At 31.1% G+C, this 20,227-nt stretch overlaps 2 protein-coding genes and 1 long non-coding RNA gene across 3 annotated transcripts; 1 reads left to right on the forward strand and 2 right to left on the reverse strand.

Moving 5' to 3' along the window:
• Positions 1 to 944: 944 nt before the first annotated feature.
• On the forward strand, positions 945 to 1,695 carry LOC146952677 (flowering-promoting factor 1-like). Its single transcript, XM_085704533.1, has one exon. It carries the CDS (start codon positions 1,058 to 1,060, stop codon positions 1,385 to 1,387), a length of 330 nt encoding a protein of 109 aa, XP_085560659.1. The 5' UTR covers positions 945 to 1,057; the 3' UTR covers positions 1,388 to 1,695.
• Positions 1,696 to 7,275: 5,580 nt separating this feature from the next.
• On the reverse strand, positions 7,276 to 12,353 carry LOC146952678 (replication protein A 32 kDa subunit A-like). Its single transcript, XM_085704545.1, has 10 exons — positions 12,179 to 12,353; positions 11,974 to 12,084; positions 11,067 to 11,164; positions 10,912 to 10,953; positions 10,745 to 10,822; positions 8,628 to 8,703; positions 8,307 to 8,405; positions 8,157 to 8,233; positions 7,658 to 7,720; positions 7,276 to 7,558 (listed from the first exon to the last, which is right to left on the reverse strand). Exons 1-10 carry the CDS (start codon positions 12,272 to 12,274, stop codon positions 7,483 to 7,485), a joined length of 816 nt encoding a protein of 271 aa, XP_085560671.1. The 5' UTR covers positions 12,275 to 12,353; the 3' UTR covers positions 7,276 to 7,482.
• Positions 12,354 to 17,358: 5,005 nt separating this feature from the next.
• On the reverse strand, positions 17,359 to 18,149 carry LOC146952679 (uncharacterized). The gene is made up of 2 exons (XR_015025350.1): positions 18,075 to 18,149; positions 17,359 to 17,694 (listed from the first exon to the last, which is right to left on the reverse strand). It is a non-coding gene; the product is annotated as an uncharacterized LOC146952679 (long non-coding RNA).
• Positions 18,150 to 20,227: the final 2,078 nt, after the last annotated feature.

A 20,227-nucleotide genomic window follows, 5' to 3' on the forward strand; every position in this document is an offset into this window, starting at 1 on the left:
AAGACTATTTTAACCTTTTGGCAATTATAGTTGTAAATAGATATAGTGGTTAACTGAAGAATGAGTGCGACTAAAAAGGAAGCAGTAATTTATAAAGTGAAAGAAGAAACAAATTTGGCTGCTTAAGTACACCAATTAACTCATATGTCAAGGTCCATACTTAGCATTTTGGTGTTTATCTAATTTTTGCTCTGAAACTTTGCGATCTTTAATCAACCCTGTAAATTTAGTCAAAAAAAAATTATTAATTACAACAACATTGCATTCAAAAAAAAAAAAACATGTGTACATGTATATTAGGGGGAAATCTAGCTATATGGATAAACAAATTATTGATTACAAATCATTTTTGTCGTGTTGAAAATAAATATATAACCTTATATCATTTGCATATAAAATTTGACTAAATAGAAAAGTACTAAAAAATGCCTTTTAAGGGTGTCAACTATTCCCAATGATGAGTACCTAACGCAAACGGGAACAGCTACAAAGGGAGCCCCACAATCTTCACGTGGACATCTCGTGTGATTGATTCACAAATTATTGTAGCTAAGCTAGATACCATTTTTTTTCCTCCTCTAATATTTTTTTTGTTAAATAAATAATATTAGATTCCCTAGGCTCTCTCTAGCACACAACATACACAATCCAAAAGCAAGGCCTGCATCAAAATTAAACCACCAAAAGATACTCTCTCTATCAAAATAAACCCCCATGGTGCAAGCCCTAGGGTCACCCCATATCATAAGTAATGTAGTCACATTAAAAAAAACGCTATGCCCCACAAAACTATAGATTCTATATGCCAAAGTGAAACATGCAGCATATACATCACTTTCAATTCTTCCACTTCAAACAAAGAGTATTTTCCTCTTGTTTTATTTTAGCCTCGTATCCACTTTTGACACATATATATACCCCTTCATACCCTCTCATAATTCCTCATCCAAAACCAGAAGAAAAAAAAATTCATTCATTTTCAATCTCACTTCTCTCTTCTTCTCTTGTGCTATATACATCTTGCATAATCTTTGCCTTTACAAAAACAAAACAAAAAATGTCTGGGGTTTGGGTGTTCAAGAATGGCGTGTTTCGATTGGTCGAGAATCCTCAAGCGGAATCGGAAGGAAGGCATGGGAAGAGGAAGATGTTGGTTCACTTGCCCACAGGGGAAGTGGTAACTTCTTATGCTTTTCTTGAGAGAATATTGATTGGTTTAGGTTGGGAGAGGTACTATGATGGAGATGTTGATTTATACCAATTTCATAAACACTGTTCTATTGACCTAATTTCTCTGCCTAAAGATTTCTCCAAGTTCAATTCCATACATATGTATGATATTGTCATAAAAAACCCCAATGTTTTCCATGTTAGGGATAAGTGGTAATTTTGGATGCTACTACTAGCTAAGTAGCTAGCTCCTTCATTTATCTTTTTTTAGGGGTTTAGATTTTTTTTATGACGCTGGTGTGTTTTTCTATACATATATATATATGGCTAGAGTTTTGTCTGGAAACTCTAGTGATAAAGCTTGTTGATTTCTTTTTGGTTTATGTTCATAGAGAGGGGAATAAGTAAAATATAGATGATTGATGGTGTTGATGTGTTTGACTAATGTATATTTGCTTGGAGTGCTCTTTGTAACATATTGAGTATTGGTTTCTAATAATAATTTTATTTCTTGCATTTCAACAATTTCTCTTCTATTTTAATTTTTCATCTAAAGGCTTCAAAAAAATTCTCATCTATATATATGATCTTCGATAGTCGACAATTTTCCTAATTTGATACGAATTCTGATATTCCTGCGATTAGAAGTTGGTCATTGCATCAATGGACTTGATCATTGAAGGAATTTGATGGCCAACCTCTAATCGCGTAGGAAATCAGAATTCTAAGAAAGAGAAAGGGAGAATGGATTTTATCAACAAAAAATAATAGAGAATGAAGAAGAAATTTTAATATCTTGGTGGCTTAATTTAGCTATTACTAATACTTTATTTCGGGGGAGAAATTGAGATGAGAGAGAAAAGTCCAATGTTTCTCAAATTTTATACGAGTATAATTGTTTACTGACTAGGAAAAGCCATTTCAGCACAAACCGAACAGAAGAAAATTTAGTACAAAAAAAAAATATATCAGAAAAAAAAAAAAATACATCAGAAAAAAAAAAAAAATACAGTACATGATGTGGTTGGTTCCATGAAACATATGTAGTACTACTGTGAGTATGAGCACGAGGGCCACCTGTTCACATTCTCAAAAGGTAGAGAATAAATTGATCTCATGTTATCTTTTCTCAAAATGTATATGCAATTTAGAGTTTTTTAACTACAAATAAGCAATTCTAGAGTTAAATTGAAATATTTAATCAATTTTCTAAAATGAAGTGGCAAATACATTACATCTCTTTTCTATATAAGAGTATGGTATTGTCACATAACTTTCTCATTTGTGAAATAGTAGCTATGTAATAAGACAGACATGTATTATAGAAAGAGGAATATTAATGACAAAATTACATCTCATTACAAAGTTAGTAGACAAAATTAGAGAATTTTTTTCTTTTTGACAGACTAAATTTGAGAATGTTGATAGATAAACTACACACACGGATTGGTATTTTGCAACTCATATACATGAATATTTGTAAAATGAAAAGGAAAAATAAAAAAGTAGTTTTTATGAGGGAGCAAAATAAAAAATAGTTAAAGTTACTTTAAATCCCATTACCCTCATACTATTTAAAAATGAAATTAATAAAAGAAAATAAAAGAAAAGGTTCTAGAGTAGTAAGAAAAGTAGCAATTATTCTATACCAACAATAAATTGGTTTAAGGGGTAAGTGATTTCGACCCCTTAAGAAGTGGTCAGAGGTTAGATATATGACTTTTGTATGGAGAAAATTGATTGGAAGAGAGAATTCACTTTGTATGTTTAACATATTCTCTAACGAAGATTATAGTCATCGTTAAATAGAGGTGGAAACTTTGTGCCTATAATATAATAACTAAAAAAATAGCAATATTCTTTTCAATTTACTCTATAGAAAAGATGTCTATCTTGCCACATTCTTCTTCCTCTTTGCAATTATAGCAAGATTCTATAAAATCAAGTTTAAAAAAAACTAAATAGATATTTTTGCCAACCTTGATATAAGAAGGAAAAAAAACATATTTTCCTCTATAAAAAGATGTATATCTTGCCATATTCTTCCTCTTTGCAATTATAGTAAGATTCTATATAATCAAGTTTAAAGAAAATCAATTAGATATTTTCGCCAACCATGATATAAGAAGGGAAAAAAACATATTTTCCTCTATAAAAAGATGTATATCTTGCCATATTCTTCTTCTTTGCAATTATAGTAAGATTCTATATAATCAAGTTTAAAGAAAAACCAAATAGATATTTTCGCCAACCTTGATATAAGAAGGGAAAAAAAAACATATATGTCCTTAGCAAAGATGAATGCTTCCACGGACAAGTGAGACAAATGGTCCATCATGAACAATGTATAACTCACGATAGATGTTGCAGGTTCGATAGATCGAATGATACACTACTATTCATACAAAATATATTTTTCTCAAACATCACCTACTCTTGACTAAAAAAAACTTCATTGAATTATTGACTCGTTGTTGAACCCTCGGTAGTGCTCTACGCCACTTTTGTTAAAAATTGTTAAGTTATCATTAAATTTCTCTACTAAAACCCCAACTGTTGTTGTGGTTTCAATTCCTTCGGTATTTGCTCCCTCTTTCTTCATTCTCTGCAAGGTGTGACCTAACTTTTATGCAACAAACATTTTCAAACTGAAAAAATACATAGCATTGAGGAGAAGAAATGAGTTTTGAATTGATTAAATGGTATTATTAGATCAAGTAGGGTAAGAACCTTAGTACTCCTAACATAATACTACTAATATTGGCGTAGGTCATCATAAAAAAATACATCATTAGAGATGAGGCAGAGTTTCACTTTCAACATCAAACCATGGACATTTATTCCCCTTGTCCATGATAAAAAAAATTCCTTAAATAAATGCTACTTTATGTTTTCAAAAGTTTGCAAGTTGTGTGAGATAATTTTGGGTGCCTCATAGGGCTAATAGAATCTGGAGTAATGATATTTTGACATCCATTTGATGACAACTTTGTTGACAACCTTGTTTTTCTCACTTTTTATTGGTCAAAAACAATGGAGAGAGAAAAAGGAAGAGAAAGGATAACAACATCATGTGAATATGAGAGAGAAAGTTGTCCAAAAGTTGTCAAAAAGTGGTTGTCAAAATATCATTTCTCTAGAATCTTAAGTGTGAACTACTATGCCGAAAACATGGGGAGTGGCACGACTACAGTATATAACCTCCGCCAGAATAAAAAATGTCACCCAATCAGAATGGTTTTGAAAGGGACAAAAAGACAGACAACACATCCAATTATATGTGTAATGTGTCAGTGAAAGAGAATGTTGACTGAATTAGAAGAATCTCACAGCCAGTGATATATGCCAACAGTCGTTTACCTTTTTTGTATCATTATGCTGTTCATAGTTGTCTACTCTCCCATACCATACTAAGAAATTTTTGCTCCGTCCATTTATTATAGAAAACCTCTAACAAAAATCATATCAAGAAAAATGTCATTTTTTTTTCCTTCTGAAAATCTAAATTTGCCCACTCAAATTAAGAGAATCGAAACTGGGACTTTGAGGAATAACACATTTCCAGACCTCAAGACAATACCACCAGACCGACTCAAGTGGATTAGAAAAAAAATTCTTTCTAACGGATGCCCCGAGACATTAGTTAAGAAATTCACAAATAAAAATTTTGTTTATAAAATATTAGAAGATATTACTTTTAATCAATTAATGATTACACCACTTTTTATGAAAACTTAGTTGAGATACTTCACCAATGCCATCGAGCACTCGTTAGCATTCTTTGTTTATAAATGTTCGATGTTAACTTTTTTTGTATGCCACCTTAAAAAAAAAAAATCCTAAGATAAATCTGTAATATTATGGGAAATGTTAAAGAATGTCTTTTGGATATTGGTTGAGGAAACAAAATACTCCCTCCGATCATTATTATAAGCAAAAGTCAACTTTTTAGATTCATTCAATAATAGATGTATTTGGTCAATAATATAGACTAAATACATCAATTAATGAATGAACATAAAAAATTGATTTTTGCTTATAATAGTGACCGGAGGGAGTAGATATATTTTGTTGAAAAATGTTGAAAAGTAATAAATTCAACTTTTTTAAAAGTTTAAAAGTTGTAATTTTCAAGTCTATTACTTTTGACTACCTTAACAAATGTCCTTAGTTTTTTTTTTGGCTTTCGCACCGGTTTCCGACCCACCAAATGTCCTTAGTTGTTAGCATAACCCAATATTAATAAGTGATATATTTAAAAAAAAAAAAAATGCATTTAGAGTGCTATATTGGATAATTGAAAAAATATAGTTGAAATACAAGATTAATTCAAATACTTGCCTTAATCATGAGAACAAGATGCAAATTTCAATTAAATACATGAAACCAGTTCATTAGTATACATAATAAAATAAGCTAATGCTCTAGTCTTCAATAGCTAAAGTGCTAAACCATTGCATTATCGCCTTGCTAAATAAAAATAAAAAGAATATAATATACTAATTTGAGTTTATTATAAAAACCAATGTATAGAGAAAAAATGTCTGACTAAAATATTAGTTAAATTAGTCAAAAAATAATCATAACTTGATGTTATAAAGTGAAATATTTTAGGATGTATATTTAATTTTTGGGAAATGTTAACTAGTGCCACCGGGGCACTAGTTAAGTTAAGCACCCAAAATAGTAATATTTTATAAAATTTTGTGCATGTATTGGAAATTGAAATCTTTACTTTTATTAAAGAATAATTTCTTCATTAGGAATGTTTAAAGAGTGCTCCGGGAGCACTCGTTAACAAGACCCTTAATTTTTATACGAGGATCAAGCAAGAGATTTTTCACAAGTACAACATCTTTTACTGGCAAATATAGTATATTTTCCTTCCCCTGTTGTGTTTCTTTCATTCAAATAAATACAGTATCTTATTATTTTAATTATTTTCTTTTCATAGCAACGCGAGATGTAAGTAAATCCACCCACACATCATACAATCTTGTTTTGGATAAGGATATTTATTTGAAAAAGTTTTGGATTGGCAATTAGAAATGAATGTACGATGTTAAGGATTACAAGCATGACAGTGTTTAGATGTAACTCTTTAGTCTATAAGAGAGGAGATGGAGTTCACGTGAGATTGATTGTGAAAGCCAAAGGTAGTGGTCACTGACCACACTAGCTTAGCCTTGGTTGCCATGTGCTTCTTGTAGAATCTAAACTTTGTGAAAACGAAAACCTCAACCATTACGCTCACAGAATTGGATTTTCTTTTTGGCTTTGGACCCATCAATAATTTCGTAGGCTATCGTGAAAGATTGTTCCTTTGATTTGAAAGAAATAAAATAAAACAATAACTAAGTTTTTATTTTATCCTATTCTATAAAGGTACTGTGTGTCCATATAAAGATGAAATTTGTCTATATTTCACTACACATTGAAAATGTATTTATATAGAACCACGTTTTTTAGTCAAAACATATTTTCTTTTATAAAAGAGGTTGATTCAGTAACTCGAGAAGGAATACCGCTAGCATCACATATGCTTCCTCCGTCTCAAAATGTAAACAATTTTAAACTAAATAATTTAATTTTTTTAAATTAAATATATTAATTTTTGTTGATCAATTTTTACTCATATTTTAAGATGAATGAAGTATTTTATAAAATTGCAGATAAAAGAAACACAATCAACCACAGTAGTAAAAAAAGCTGCTTAGTGTCCACATTGAAGAGGCATGTGTGCACACCGATTAGTCAATAGATAGTTCAAATTTGTTGGTTTTTGAACAAATCCACTTGAATATTACATTAATAATAAATATTTGTTGCATTCCTCAAAAAAAAATTGTTGCAATAGGTCAAAGAAAAGAAAAAAACTTAACTTTTTTAAGCGTTTTGTAGGTGGGGTGTTCGGAACAAGAAACAAGTTTTTAGCTTGGTCTTTTAGAGTTTCAATACAAATATTAATTTTGCAATTTTATTCCCTTAATTTAAAATGAGTATGAGTATTGCCGACCCTAAAATAGGTTATTTATAAACAAAAAAATCACACGATCATGTTGAAGAAATAAAAATAGAAGATAGATGTTAAATTCAGACGTGAGATCATTTAAAGTGCTCGGTAATTTAGTCAAAAGACATAATACGGTTTCTAAGCATATAGTAATAGATCGTCAAAAAAAAAACAACATAGTAAAAGATTAATTGATCCAGAAAATATCTACATCAACCTATGAACCAAAACAGACCAACATCAATATCACCGGTGGTTCTTGGCCCGATCCTCAGCTATATTCTTTAGATGACAAAATATCAAGCAAGTTTGTAGTGGGAATCATCTATGGTGGAGTAAACCGTACCGTCCTCTAAAGTAGCCTTCAGCGACAACCTGGCATTATGAACAGCATTGGGTTAAATCAAAGCAAATATTTTGCAAACCCAAAATGAGACAAATACAAAAATATATAAAAAAAATAAGAGAACTCACATGATCTTGTCCACTGGAAGCTTGAGCTCTCTTGATAACTCATCAACATGTACTCCCATATCTCTGCAATTTAAAATCAATTTCAACATCTTTCAGTATCATATAAACTGAAATTGGCAAATATTGTTGAAAGAGGAGAAATTTAGGGTCTGCTAAATCATTGTTTCATTTTCTAAAATCCACGTTCAATTTGCTTTGATTGAGAGAATCTTGAAGTGAATGATTGTAACGGAAAAGATGAAATGTTGGTTTAAGATGATGGATTTCCAGAAATATTGACAACAGTTTTATGACATTTTCATTGTTTCCAAAAATGCATACAATTAATCACTTCAAGAGTCTGTTATCTCCTTGTAACATGTAAAAATAACACAAATTTAAGAAAGTGAAAACAGAAAATGTTTTCACCAAGTACAAGGGTCCTTAGTCATCCTACTTGAAACCATTAATGAAAAGTAATAAATACAACTTAATTCTTTTCTGAATTATAGTAACTCACATGTCTGAATGCTGCTGCAGATAGTTAAGGACCAATTTATCAATATCCTTGAGTCCAGTGCTATATTGTACATATCCCTGAAGTTAGAAAAATTATATCAGCAGTCCAATGAAAAACTAAAGAAACAGCTACTTACATCAAATATCATACCGGATTTGATGATGGTGCCTGAGATCCATTTGAAACATTTCTGACAGGAGTATTCATAGACGAGTTTGATGAAGGAAGTGCAGAAGTGATTCCTTCTATCTATAATCCAAAAAACAAAAGTAAGGCATTATGTTAAATTATCATGTTTGACAACTTAAGAAAGACAATAGAATAGTCAAAACTTCCAATGATCTTATAAATGGGTTATAAACAATTCTTATTGCTTAAATTCCAGAAAGTTTATGCAGTATCCACTGCCATCAATTATCATGCAATAATATAACAAAAAATAGTATGATAAAATACAAAAACTATGTTTACCTTTAGTTTGCTGCGGAGGTGGTTATGTATGCAGTCGATAAAGTGAAACGGGATCTCATCAAAATTTGTCACGGGCCTGTGAAACATCACAAATATGAAATAACCATATGATTAAAACAGCCAATTTGACAAATCAAAGACATCTCTAATAGTGAAACTTGAGCACGCTAGTATATGTAAGGCAACTTAGCAAGTCACTTTTCCACTACTAAATATCATGCTTTGTAATTCAACAAACAGGTAAAACACTCAACTACAAACCAAAAAATCATTTTATTGGGAATTATTTTTTTGAATATGCAGTTTCTACCTCCACAAATGTAACAAGGACACCCATAACCAGGTATAAGATTGTCTTTACTAATAGTTCAATTTGAATTGAAACTAATTAGATACCAGCTATTAGACAAACGATTTATAAGTTTTTGAGCTAATGTGGAAAATATAATCACAAACCAGAGTAACATTAGGCAAAAACAATCATGTACCAGTTGATGTTCATTGACAGAATTAAATACCGAGTTAAAATAAATTAGCCTAGTTGACTCTAAACTTGGGTGTACTCGCAAACTAAACTAACAGTTTTGCAAAAACATAGTCTGAAAGCAGGCTAAATAAGGCAAACATCATCCCCATGTTCTGTAAGGTGTAAATTTTGACATCGCATTTGTCAAAGTTGATTCAGACTGACAATGAAAAACAGAAGATGAAATTCAAAAAAAGTAACTGAGATAGAAAATGAAAAACTGACAGTGAAATTCTAGAAGCAATAAAACATTCACAACCAAGAAAAATTCAGCTACAAAATACGCAGATTCATTTTTTTGTTTGTTTTGATCTTAGGATTTTATAACCAATAACAGAGAGAACTAAATGATATGTCGAAAACTTAAATATGTTTTATTTTACTGGAAATGTGTCGGCTGTTAGATAATAGGTTTTTATGCTTTTATTATTCACTCTGCTTTAGGGTAGTTTAGTCTTTTACTTATTGCACATTTGTATACACTAACTGCTTGAAACCTAGCAGAGCTTCATTCCCTTTGTTCTCTCCTCTTTTCTTCTCTATGCACTATTTTTGTTAATAGCAAAATTTTATTAGGCACAAACGCACTGTCACAAGACATAACAGGCAGGCACACAAGCAAAAATACAACACTGCTGACATAGCAGAAACAAACAAATTTTCCAATAAGAATAGACAGCAAAAGTTTCTTCTCTATGCATTATTAATCTTAGCAAAATAGAACAGTTATAGATAATGGAAGAAACAAATATCTAGTAAGAACCTACATAACACCCATTAATGAAACCTCTTAAAGCAGCCAAAAGTATACACTAGAGGCAAATGCAACACCACCAATCACACAAAATGCATATCAGTAATGACTCCCAAGCTCAGTGATCAAACCACAAAGCAAAAGCTCAACATTGGAAGCATACACTAGATGGTGTTTTGAATCATTAATCAATGGTTGCAAGTCTGCAGCTGAACTGTAGGATATGTCTTGTCGGTGTCATCCATCAGGGGACTGTAAAATGATTTTACAATCTTCAGGCTCTGGAACCATTTAAATTTAAATCTCACCGCCCCCAGCACCATTCCAACTTGCTCCTATTAAGCATTCAGTTACACACTAGTTACCCTTTGACAACCCACCCCCTTCCTGAGAAAGCAACAAATCAGAGTTGTATCCACAGAAGGATCTCACTTAGGTGCAGATGAGAGACAAGGGATTGAACAACAATGTTTCAGTTAATAGTACCATAACCCATAATTTGAACGGACCCATGAGACAAAACATGAAAATCCAACCCTCGGGACAAAGCAATTGCCTATACACAATCACCCATATATGATCAAGCACCCGAGAGGTTGGATATCGACAAACACATTCTAGAACTTATCGATCCAAATTATAATTATATAGTTTATGTGATGATACGAAAGAGGCAGACACCTCGTGTGTAATTTCCTTGAACTAGTGACAAAAGGCTAACATATGCTATCAAAGATTCAGAAGAGAAAATCAAACCATGCAGGCAACAAACTGAAAGCAAATAAACAACATGGAATATTTAATAAAATATAAACAAAATGGGTATGGCAAACATGCCTGACAGAGAAGGCGACAAGTTGCCTTACACCTTGAAAGCTTTTCAAGGACCCATAAACACGAACATACATGCCATTCCTGTCAATGAATAATTAGAGAAGGTGAGAAATATTACAACCCCAGACTCGTAAATCTATATCATGTGTAACCATAGTTAAAGTACTTACAGTACTTCTTCCATTTCCTTTGTGTCAAAACTCTCATTTACCCTGATTAAACAACCAATAATGAAATTCAGTCTACTTTCCACAACACATGTTAAGAAATTTCTCCGAAAAGAAGTCATAAATAATCAACATAGCATTTAGCCTGCAGAAAGTACCATCTTCGGCATTTGATCCGTCCAGTTCCATCATCCAAGACAAAATTAACATCAGTGTTCCTCTCCACTTTCTCATACACCATTCCAACCAATGTAACCTGAACCAAAAATATACAACGAGTTAAATAAGAGGAATAACAAAGCATCATAACAAAAACAAAAAAAATGTAAAAAATCATTTGTTTGAAATTCATTCATATTTTGTAAAAAAAATCAACTTTGCAAGATAAATAATCAACTGCTAGTAATTTGTCCCAAAATAACCATGCTACAATAATGACTGTTGTGTATGAATGGGTGATATTTTAAAAAAAAAAATTTATAATTGTTACCACAAAAGCTAGCTTCAAATTTAGAATAAATCATTCATATAGTCTCTAAAATCTCACTCTCTTCAATTCAGTTTATAAACTATACAAATATAATTAGTGTTTCAAGTATATAAAATCTGTTAATTTAGTCCCTGCTATCAAGTTGTTAGGACTAAATTGACAGGTTATGATATACCTTAGCTATGAAGCATGTACACGAGACACAACCCACTGACAAATCAATACCCATAATAATATGAGAAAATGACATGATTTAACATAATCACACATGACAGTGACACGTGTTAGAGTACTTTATAAACTAAATTGACTGATTTCATATATTTTAAGGACTATTTACAACAGTTTATGAACTAAATTGCTGGTTTAATCTCAAATTTACATAAAAAGTTTACTAGATTATTATATGCAAACAATATTGATTTAAATCAAACAGCATGAAAGTACTGCAACAGATCCACGAAAATCATACAAAAGAAATAAATAACATAATTCACTAATCTTGTAGCAAATTAAGCAAGTATTATAACGCTAAAACAATTTTAATTCAAAAAAAAAAAAGGAAAGAATCATACATTAGTCAGATCTACACCGTTAATTGAGAAATTGGACTTTTCATCGCCAGAATGAGAAGCTTCACTTATCTGCTTCACCGTAACCGGAATCAAACCCTGAGAATCACGACTCTTCAACAAAGAACAAAAAAACACAAAAATTAGTGAATCGATAATCTTTAAAGCGAAATTTTCGTTTCAGCGAGATGAGAAAGATAGCGCTTACTTTAGTCGGTGCCGGAGAAGAATCGTTGGGTTGCGAGGACATGAATCCGCCGCCGGAGAAGGCGTTGGAGGCATCGAATTGGGAGTTGGAGAACATCGTGAAACCCTAGAGAGAGAGAGAGAGAGAGAGAGAGAGAGAGAGAGAGAGAGAGAGATTTGTGGAAAGTGAAGTGAGTGAATTAGAAATAGCGTGATGTGATTTTGTTACTTTAATTATTGTTTCCCGCTAGAAATGCTTCGATTTTTCCCGCCGCTTAGGGTTTCAACTTTTGACGGTTTTTATCTTTCGTCTTTCGAAAATGAAATGAAAGATGGCTCTCTCCCTCTCAAGTCTAATTTCTGTTTACTTATTTGTTTTTTGTTTTTTTTTGGGCTAATATAAACAAAAATAAATGGAGTAATAATAATATTTTGTTTCATAACATATAGATACACTGATATTTTAATGCATCAAAATTTTAAACTAGTTTTTGGTTGTGCGCTTTGTTATTCAAAATAATTCATGACATTAAAATACTTTGTTAATATTGTTATATTAGTCCTTCAATATATTTACTTATTACCATATCGGTCTTTATAAGTACTTAAGAGCATCTACAATGTAGACACTCATTTTTGGGTTCTTAAATGGGTCTCACGTCTACACATCACTCGTTTATAATTTTTTTAAGGGTCATGTTAACTTGTGCCCTTAGGGCACCTGTTAAGCAACCTAAATAGAGCAAGTTTGCATTGGAAAACACAATATAACAACTTTTAAGAAGTTGAATGCAGCCTTTTGATATGTGTATTTCTATAATGAGTATCTTAACATGTGCCTTGAGGGCAGAAGTTAACATTAGCCTTTTTTTAATAGTAGTGCTTAATAAGCACTCAATCACTCCAACCTAGATCTCACACAAAGTTCTTGAATGGGACCCACTAATCAACTATCAATAACTTTATATCATTATATTTCAATTTTTTAATATTAAAAGAGTGTGGGTCCCGCTTAAAATTGGGGGTCTTAAATAAGACTCCGGGTCTTATAAGACCCTGGAAAAGATTCTCCTCATTTGGGGTACCTAATAGGTACCAGGTCTTAAATAGTTAAGACCCTCCCAATGGAGATGGTCTAATTATTGTCATTTCATTCTCTATATGAAAAGAGTTATTGTGAGTATTGAGAGATTGTTTTAGCGTCGGAGACTATTTTGACTAAAAAAATACACAATCAGAGACTATTTTAAAATTTCGATACATTGAATGACTATTATGTCCCCAAAATATATGAATATAATACTTCTATTTTTAATGAGGCAAATGTCATGACCTCTGATGTATTGGTATCTGATACGTAATTTGCACTGACATCTGTTTGATACACCCCGATATGTGTCTCGAGAGTATCATAAGATTGAATTTTATTTATTAAAAAACAATTGTCTGGTACATTTCAAATACATCGGGGATACGCATTGGATATGCGGTGAAAAGTTGATACGTGCGGGATACATGATGTTTATATTATTTTTGGTATATATGTAATCGACTAAGTAATGATGTTCTCTTTTTGGAATATATGATATATGTAGTTGACTAATTGTCACTTTCTTTATTATCAACCAGGCAAACGACTCGCTCTTTTTATTGCACCAACGTTTGAAAATTATGAACAGTGCTTTTTACAAAAAAAATTATTTTGATTAAAAGTAAAAATATAACTGTTTTCTGCTTTCAAATTATAACAAATCAAACTAACCTTGATTATTTATTTCAAATAGCGCTCGTCTTTTCGCTATTTTTATTGGGCTAACGTTTCAAAATCATTAACCGTATTTTTTTTATGAAATTTTGATTTGAATTAAAACTAAAAATATAAATGTTCGTTGCTTTCAAGTTATAACAAACCAACTAATCATGATTATTTATTTCAATGACACCAATAATATAACAAAAAAAATATAATCTAAATTCTTTTTTTAATGACATGCTTTATTGTAGAAAAAATTGTTCAATGTATAATTGTTATAATGAAAAAGTAAGTATAAATATGCTCATATAGTTTGTTACGCTTTTTAAATGATAATGGGGAAAAAAAAAAAAAAATATATATATATATATATATACATATATTCATATCGTGTTTGTTACATTTTTTTAATATCTAAATTTATACTTATCTGTTTGTTACATGTGTTTTTTGTATTCAAAATTGATGGCATCATTGGAAAGAAAAAGTCAGCCCAAAAGAGCTGAAATGAGTGTTTTCTTGATATATAATATAGATCAAACATTGGTAACAAATAGTGTTTTTTTATGAAATTTTAATTTTGATTAAAAGTAAAAATATAAATGCTTACTGCTTTCAAATTATAACAAAACAAACTAACTCTGATTATTTATTTCAATGAAACCAACAATATAACAAAAAAAAATATAATCTAAATTCTTATTTTTTTTAATGACACCAACAACAATCTTTATTATAAAAAAAATTATTGTTTGAAGGTATAATTGAGATAATGAAACTCGTCTAGTTTGTTACACTTTTTAAATGATAAAGAAAAAAAATTCAACATCTGTGTTATTTGTATTGAAAATTGAAGGCATTTTTGGAAAGAGAAAAAACCGGCCAAAAAGTATTGAAAAGAGTTATTTTCTTTATCCTTTATTATAAAAGCTAGACTTGGTTAGCAAACATGCTGCCCTAATTTGCCCTAATCCCTAGCATTTTTCCCTCCTAAACATGCCAATCTAATCTCACCCGTTGATTTGATCTCTATTTTCAAACTCCTCATTTTCTCTCATATAACTTAGTTAATGTTAATTGAAAACGAATAACACACTTTTAATGCAATTGAAAATGAATAACACGCTTTTGATGGCAATTGAAAACGTAGTTAATGCCAATTCGATTAACAACCCACTTCCTCTCTCACGCGTAACAACACAAACCCTTCTCTTATCCTTCTTCAAAAACACACACCAACCCTTCATCTTCTACCTTCATTTTGATCATTTTTCGTCCTTCTCCCACTAAAGTAAAAGAATCAATGTCTTCATCTCTTCATCATCTACAAAACCCACCGCTTTCCACCACGTCGGAGTTGAACCACCGCCGTTGTACACCACGTCGGAATTCGCTCTTCATTGCGTTGGGTCGCTCTCGGAAGCTTCTTTTACTTTGCAAGGTTAATTGCTAATTTCAGCTTTTGTATTCCTCATTTCTGATATTGAATAATTCATTGTTATTCATTTTGTTCTTTGTTTGGTTTTTTGCATTCAATGAATTTGTCGTAAATGTGATCAAGGGGTTATTGGCATGTATGATGCAGATGTGATATTCATCAACGACTCATTTTTAATTGCTTTCTTTTCTGCGTTTTTCTATTTAGTTTGAGTATTTATCTTATGTGTTGATGGTTTTGTAATCCAAACAACATCTATGGATAAAATTCATAATTCTGCACTTCTGTTTCAAGTTCTATTTGATAAATTTCTTCGAGTAATATGTGTGATCTGTTATGAAGTCAACGATGGCTAATCACATGTGTATTTACAGTTAGGCTAAAACTCTGAAAAACAATATTATTCAAAACTTATTTCAGTGGTTATTTCGACTCGACAATTAAGGCTTTGTATATACTTTCATTTCTTAGATGTGCCTGAAGTTTAACATTTTTAATTTAAATGTACTGTCAACGTATTAGCATGTCAAAAAGTTTATGTCAACATAAAACAATTTGAAATAGCATATAACAATTAAGTATGGTAAGGAAAGGATAATTAGTTTATTTTCATACATATGTTGTTCATCAAGTCTAACATTTTTCAGATATCATTTGCAAGTACTAAACCTTCTTCAATCAAGTCATTCATATAGAACTTAATGGAACTTAATGATATTAGTTATAGCTTATAGGCGACACCAGTCGAATTTGAAAACACATTTAAAGACCTACAATTCGAATTTCAAATATTTATGGAACTTAATCATATGCAATTGTGATTAAAAGATAAATTAATACTTATTATTGCAGAGGTCAAATTATTTCAATCAATAGATAGTTCATTAATGTTATCCAATGGCCAAGCCAAATGTCAACTATTTGTATTTATGATTGACACTGACAGCTTTTGGAATTGGAAACGTCATAATGCATTACAAAACATTTGACAGTAATTGCTTTTATCGTTGCAGTGAATAGGAATTATTACTGCAAGAAGTGAATGGTCATTCACATATAATACTTTCTATATATTGGTGTCATCTCATTATAATTTAGTTCCAGATTTTCAAATATCATTTGCAAGTACTAAACCTTCTTCAATCACGTCATTCATATGGAACAATTTAGTTGCAGATTTTCAAATATCATTAGCAAGTACTAAACCTTCTTCAATCACATCATTCATATGGAACTTAATGATATTAGTTATAGCTTATAGGCGACACCAGTTGAGTTTGAAAACTCATTTAAAGACCTACAATTCGAATTGCAAATATTTATGGAACTTAATGATACGCAATTGTGAATAAAAGATAAATTAATACTTATTATTGCAGAGGTGAAATTATTTCAATCAATAGATAGTTCATTAACGCTATCAAATGGCCACGCCAAATGTCAACTATTGGTATTTATGATTGACACTAACAACTTTTGGAATTGGAAACGTCATAATGCATTACAAAGCATTTGACAGTAATTGCTTTTATAGCTGCAATGAATATGAATTATTACTGCAAGAAGTGAATGGTCATTCACATACAATACTTTCTATCTATTGGCGTCGTCTCCTTATAATTTAGTTGCAGATTTTCAAATCAAAATACTAAACAGCCAGAAGATCCTGTAAATCAATCATGTTAGATCTTAAGTCAACTATTATATAGTTTAGGCTATTGTGACTAAACTTCTATCTTGTTAATATGCAAGTCATTATTCTTCCTTTTTTTTTAACACAAACAAAGGTAAGATGCTTTCATATCAAAATGAACTAAAGGTAAGATGCTTTCATATCAAAATGAACTAAATATTTCAATACCAAATAGAATCAAATATTTTAAGATAAGAGTAAAATATCAATTTAACATATAAAAAATTATTTAGTCCTTGACCAATAAAAACTATTTAGTCACAACTATATTTATAAAACAATTTGTTTTTAATAATGAATATTTAACTTTGAAATTGATTTGAATATCCAAAATGAAGCCTGAATGTGGTTTCCTAAAACCAAAACCAATGGTACTCATTAGAGACAATTAACATATCCAAAATGACTGCATAAACTCCTAGTTGCCTCATCCCAAAATAACAATCACAAATGCAACATTTAATACCATGTTTCATATATCTATCCAAGAATTTGTACGGTAAAATCAGTTTATCTAACTCAACTACAAGTCAAGCCAAAAGAGAATTTGTGAAACAACTAAAGTCAACCAGCACTTGATAAATCAGCAACAATATATGCGATGACCTTGGCCATGTCAAGATCCTTCATTGGCTTGAATGGACGACTCATGTCCTGAAATTAAGCAGTATTTCATAAGTTAGTATTAAAACAGAATATCATAAAAATATAATTAAATGTATGCATGTATCATTTAGATTGTCAGTAGGATGCCTTTAAACTAATAAGAAATTGAAGTTCTTTAAAACATACAGAAAAGAAATATTTTCATGTGAATGAAATAATCCATTGAAGAGACTGAGATCTTAATACAATGGTACAATCTAAAAAATCTTAATACTTTCTTGAGCAAGAAAAATGACTAAAAAATAATGGCCAATATATCCAAAAAACTTCAAACATAGCATATGAACAAATAGAAAAAAAAGTACAAAGGTTGATTTAGCTTGCCAATTAAAAAATGTTCATGTTGATAACAAGAGAGCAGGACTTACCAAAAGGCTAATGAATGTCTGGCCACCTTGCTGGCGTATTTCAAAGCAACCTTTCCTTGGCTGTAAATGTTTAAGGAAAAAGTTGGATCAATCAAGTATTATTGACATAAAAAACAGAGTATTAAGACAACAAGGACTAGTCAAATAATATAGCATATGAATTCAATAGTCCGTCTCGTTGTTCAAAAAGAAATCGTAAAAAACGCCATGACCAACATTCATCCCAGTTGCTCATATATCTATCCACAATTTCTACGGTAAAAAAAGAGCCCGTGATCAAGGTTGAAAAAGTTTGGGGCGTCCACTGGGATTTCTGGTGGGATGCCATCCCTTGGGTTAAGCCAACAAACAAAAGCAACGAGGAGCTTTGTCCTGTGTGTTCCAATAGGAATAGGAAAGAAATCTATCAAAACACCAAAGTTGGGCAGTGAATTGATATGTAATGTAAGCTGCCAAGTGTGGTCAGACCTTGCCTGAAATATCCTCAAAGTTGTTTCATTATAAAATGAACAACATAATTTGTTGCTCAAGTTGCAGAGAATTGGATCTCCATCAACATTTTTGGGAGTTGGAAAAATATGAATTTGTTCACTTGAAAAATTGAATGATAAGACTCGTTCCCTCAATATATTATCCTCCAATCTACTACCGAGAAAACTCACAGTACTCAAACCACCGTCTATAATTGAAATTCCTACATTTGGTATCTCGTCAAACAAGATACGAAAGCGATTTCTACCAAAATATCTCCAGCCTTGATCAATAGGTATAAACAAGTATTCTCGTTCCTTCTCCCCATACCTGAACAGAACGTGAGAATTCAGCAATTTTGTATCGGTTGCTTCTTGCATTATAGCCTAAGCTGTACTCCAAAAACATATCATTAGGATCATGAATGATTGGTTCTTCGGTTTGATTTGACAGTAAACCCATACCAACATTACACACCCTGTGAAATGTCTCACGTGGAAGTGAAATTTGCAGCTCCAATTGTCATATCAGTTGCATAAGACTATCTATCCTATTGGCATTCATGGAAAATTGTCTGATTGCAAAACCGGTATGACTTACACCCTGTTTGCCTCGGTTTTATCCCAAACGAAATGAAAGAAAAAGTTATCGCAAAATAGTTGTATAAAATATCATTCTTTAACAAATCAGTAAGTGTGACATATCTAACCTAAAAATACACATTTGTTTAAGTTATGAGATTTTATCAAATATTTGGCAGAGTTTTCTTTATTTTTCCTACAATTTCAAAATATCAATAATATCAGCATTAAATATTTATGCCAAAATATTATCCAACAATAGTTACATTTATCATATATTAAATTAATGTTTCATTTTTTCAAAAGGACAATGGTTACACAGGTAGAACTTCAAAACACATATCGCTACACATAACTTAAACTACTGAGCAATTCTAACCAAAATAGTTGTATTATACTGAAGTTGGAGAACAATGGCTGCCATTAAAGATAAATGCCTACCTAAGTAAGCAAACACTTTGGGCGTCTACAATTATCAGGAAATGTTTATAACGCAATCTTATGAATCTGAAGGAAAAAAATGAAATAAAAATGGGTGAGTCACATAGCCTAAGTGATAGCATAAAACACCGAGTGAATAAGAAGGAGAAACAACATTACTGTAAACACAAAAAAAATGGAGTAAATCATATGAAATACGACAAACTTCATAAAACAAGTGAATGTTTTTTTCTTTTTTGAACTTGAAAATATATAATGAAAACAAATGTAACACATCTCATTGAGTCAAGGTCTCACCTCACAAATCTATATTTCACTATGGGCATACATACCACATTATCTCTTCGTTGTAAAGATCAAACTATGTACTAGGTCTTATGTTATAGTTAACCATGATACTACAAGCCCCTAATATGTGGGCTGCATTATCCATTCGATGTATCAAACGTCAATCAACTCAAATTATTATGAACTTTAGACTCGTGAGTTTCATTATCTCTTTGTTGCAGTAAACGACGTCCACTTCAAAATACTGTGAACAATTAGTTGATATGTTGTATTCTCTCTAAGTTCATAAACTCGATCCAGCTTGTGCGTCGAACTCTTTCAGATTTCTTCAAAACTTAAGTCAACGTTAATTGACTGCATTTATTGTAGCTT

The sequence above is a fragment of the Medicago sativa genome, chromosome 1 (genome assembly GCF_051527215.1).
Source record: "Medicago sativa cultivar Bolivia chromosome 1, Bolivia_mono, whole genome shotgun sequence".
NCBI lineage: Eukaryota > Viridiplantae > Streptophyta > Magnoliopsida > Fabales > Fabaceae > Medicago > Medicago sativa.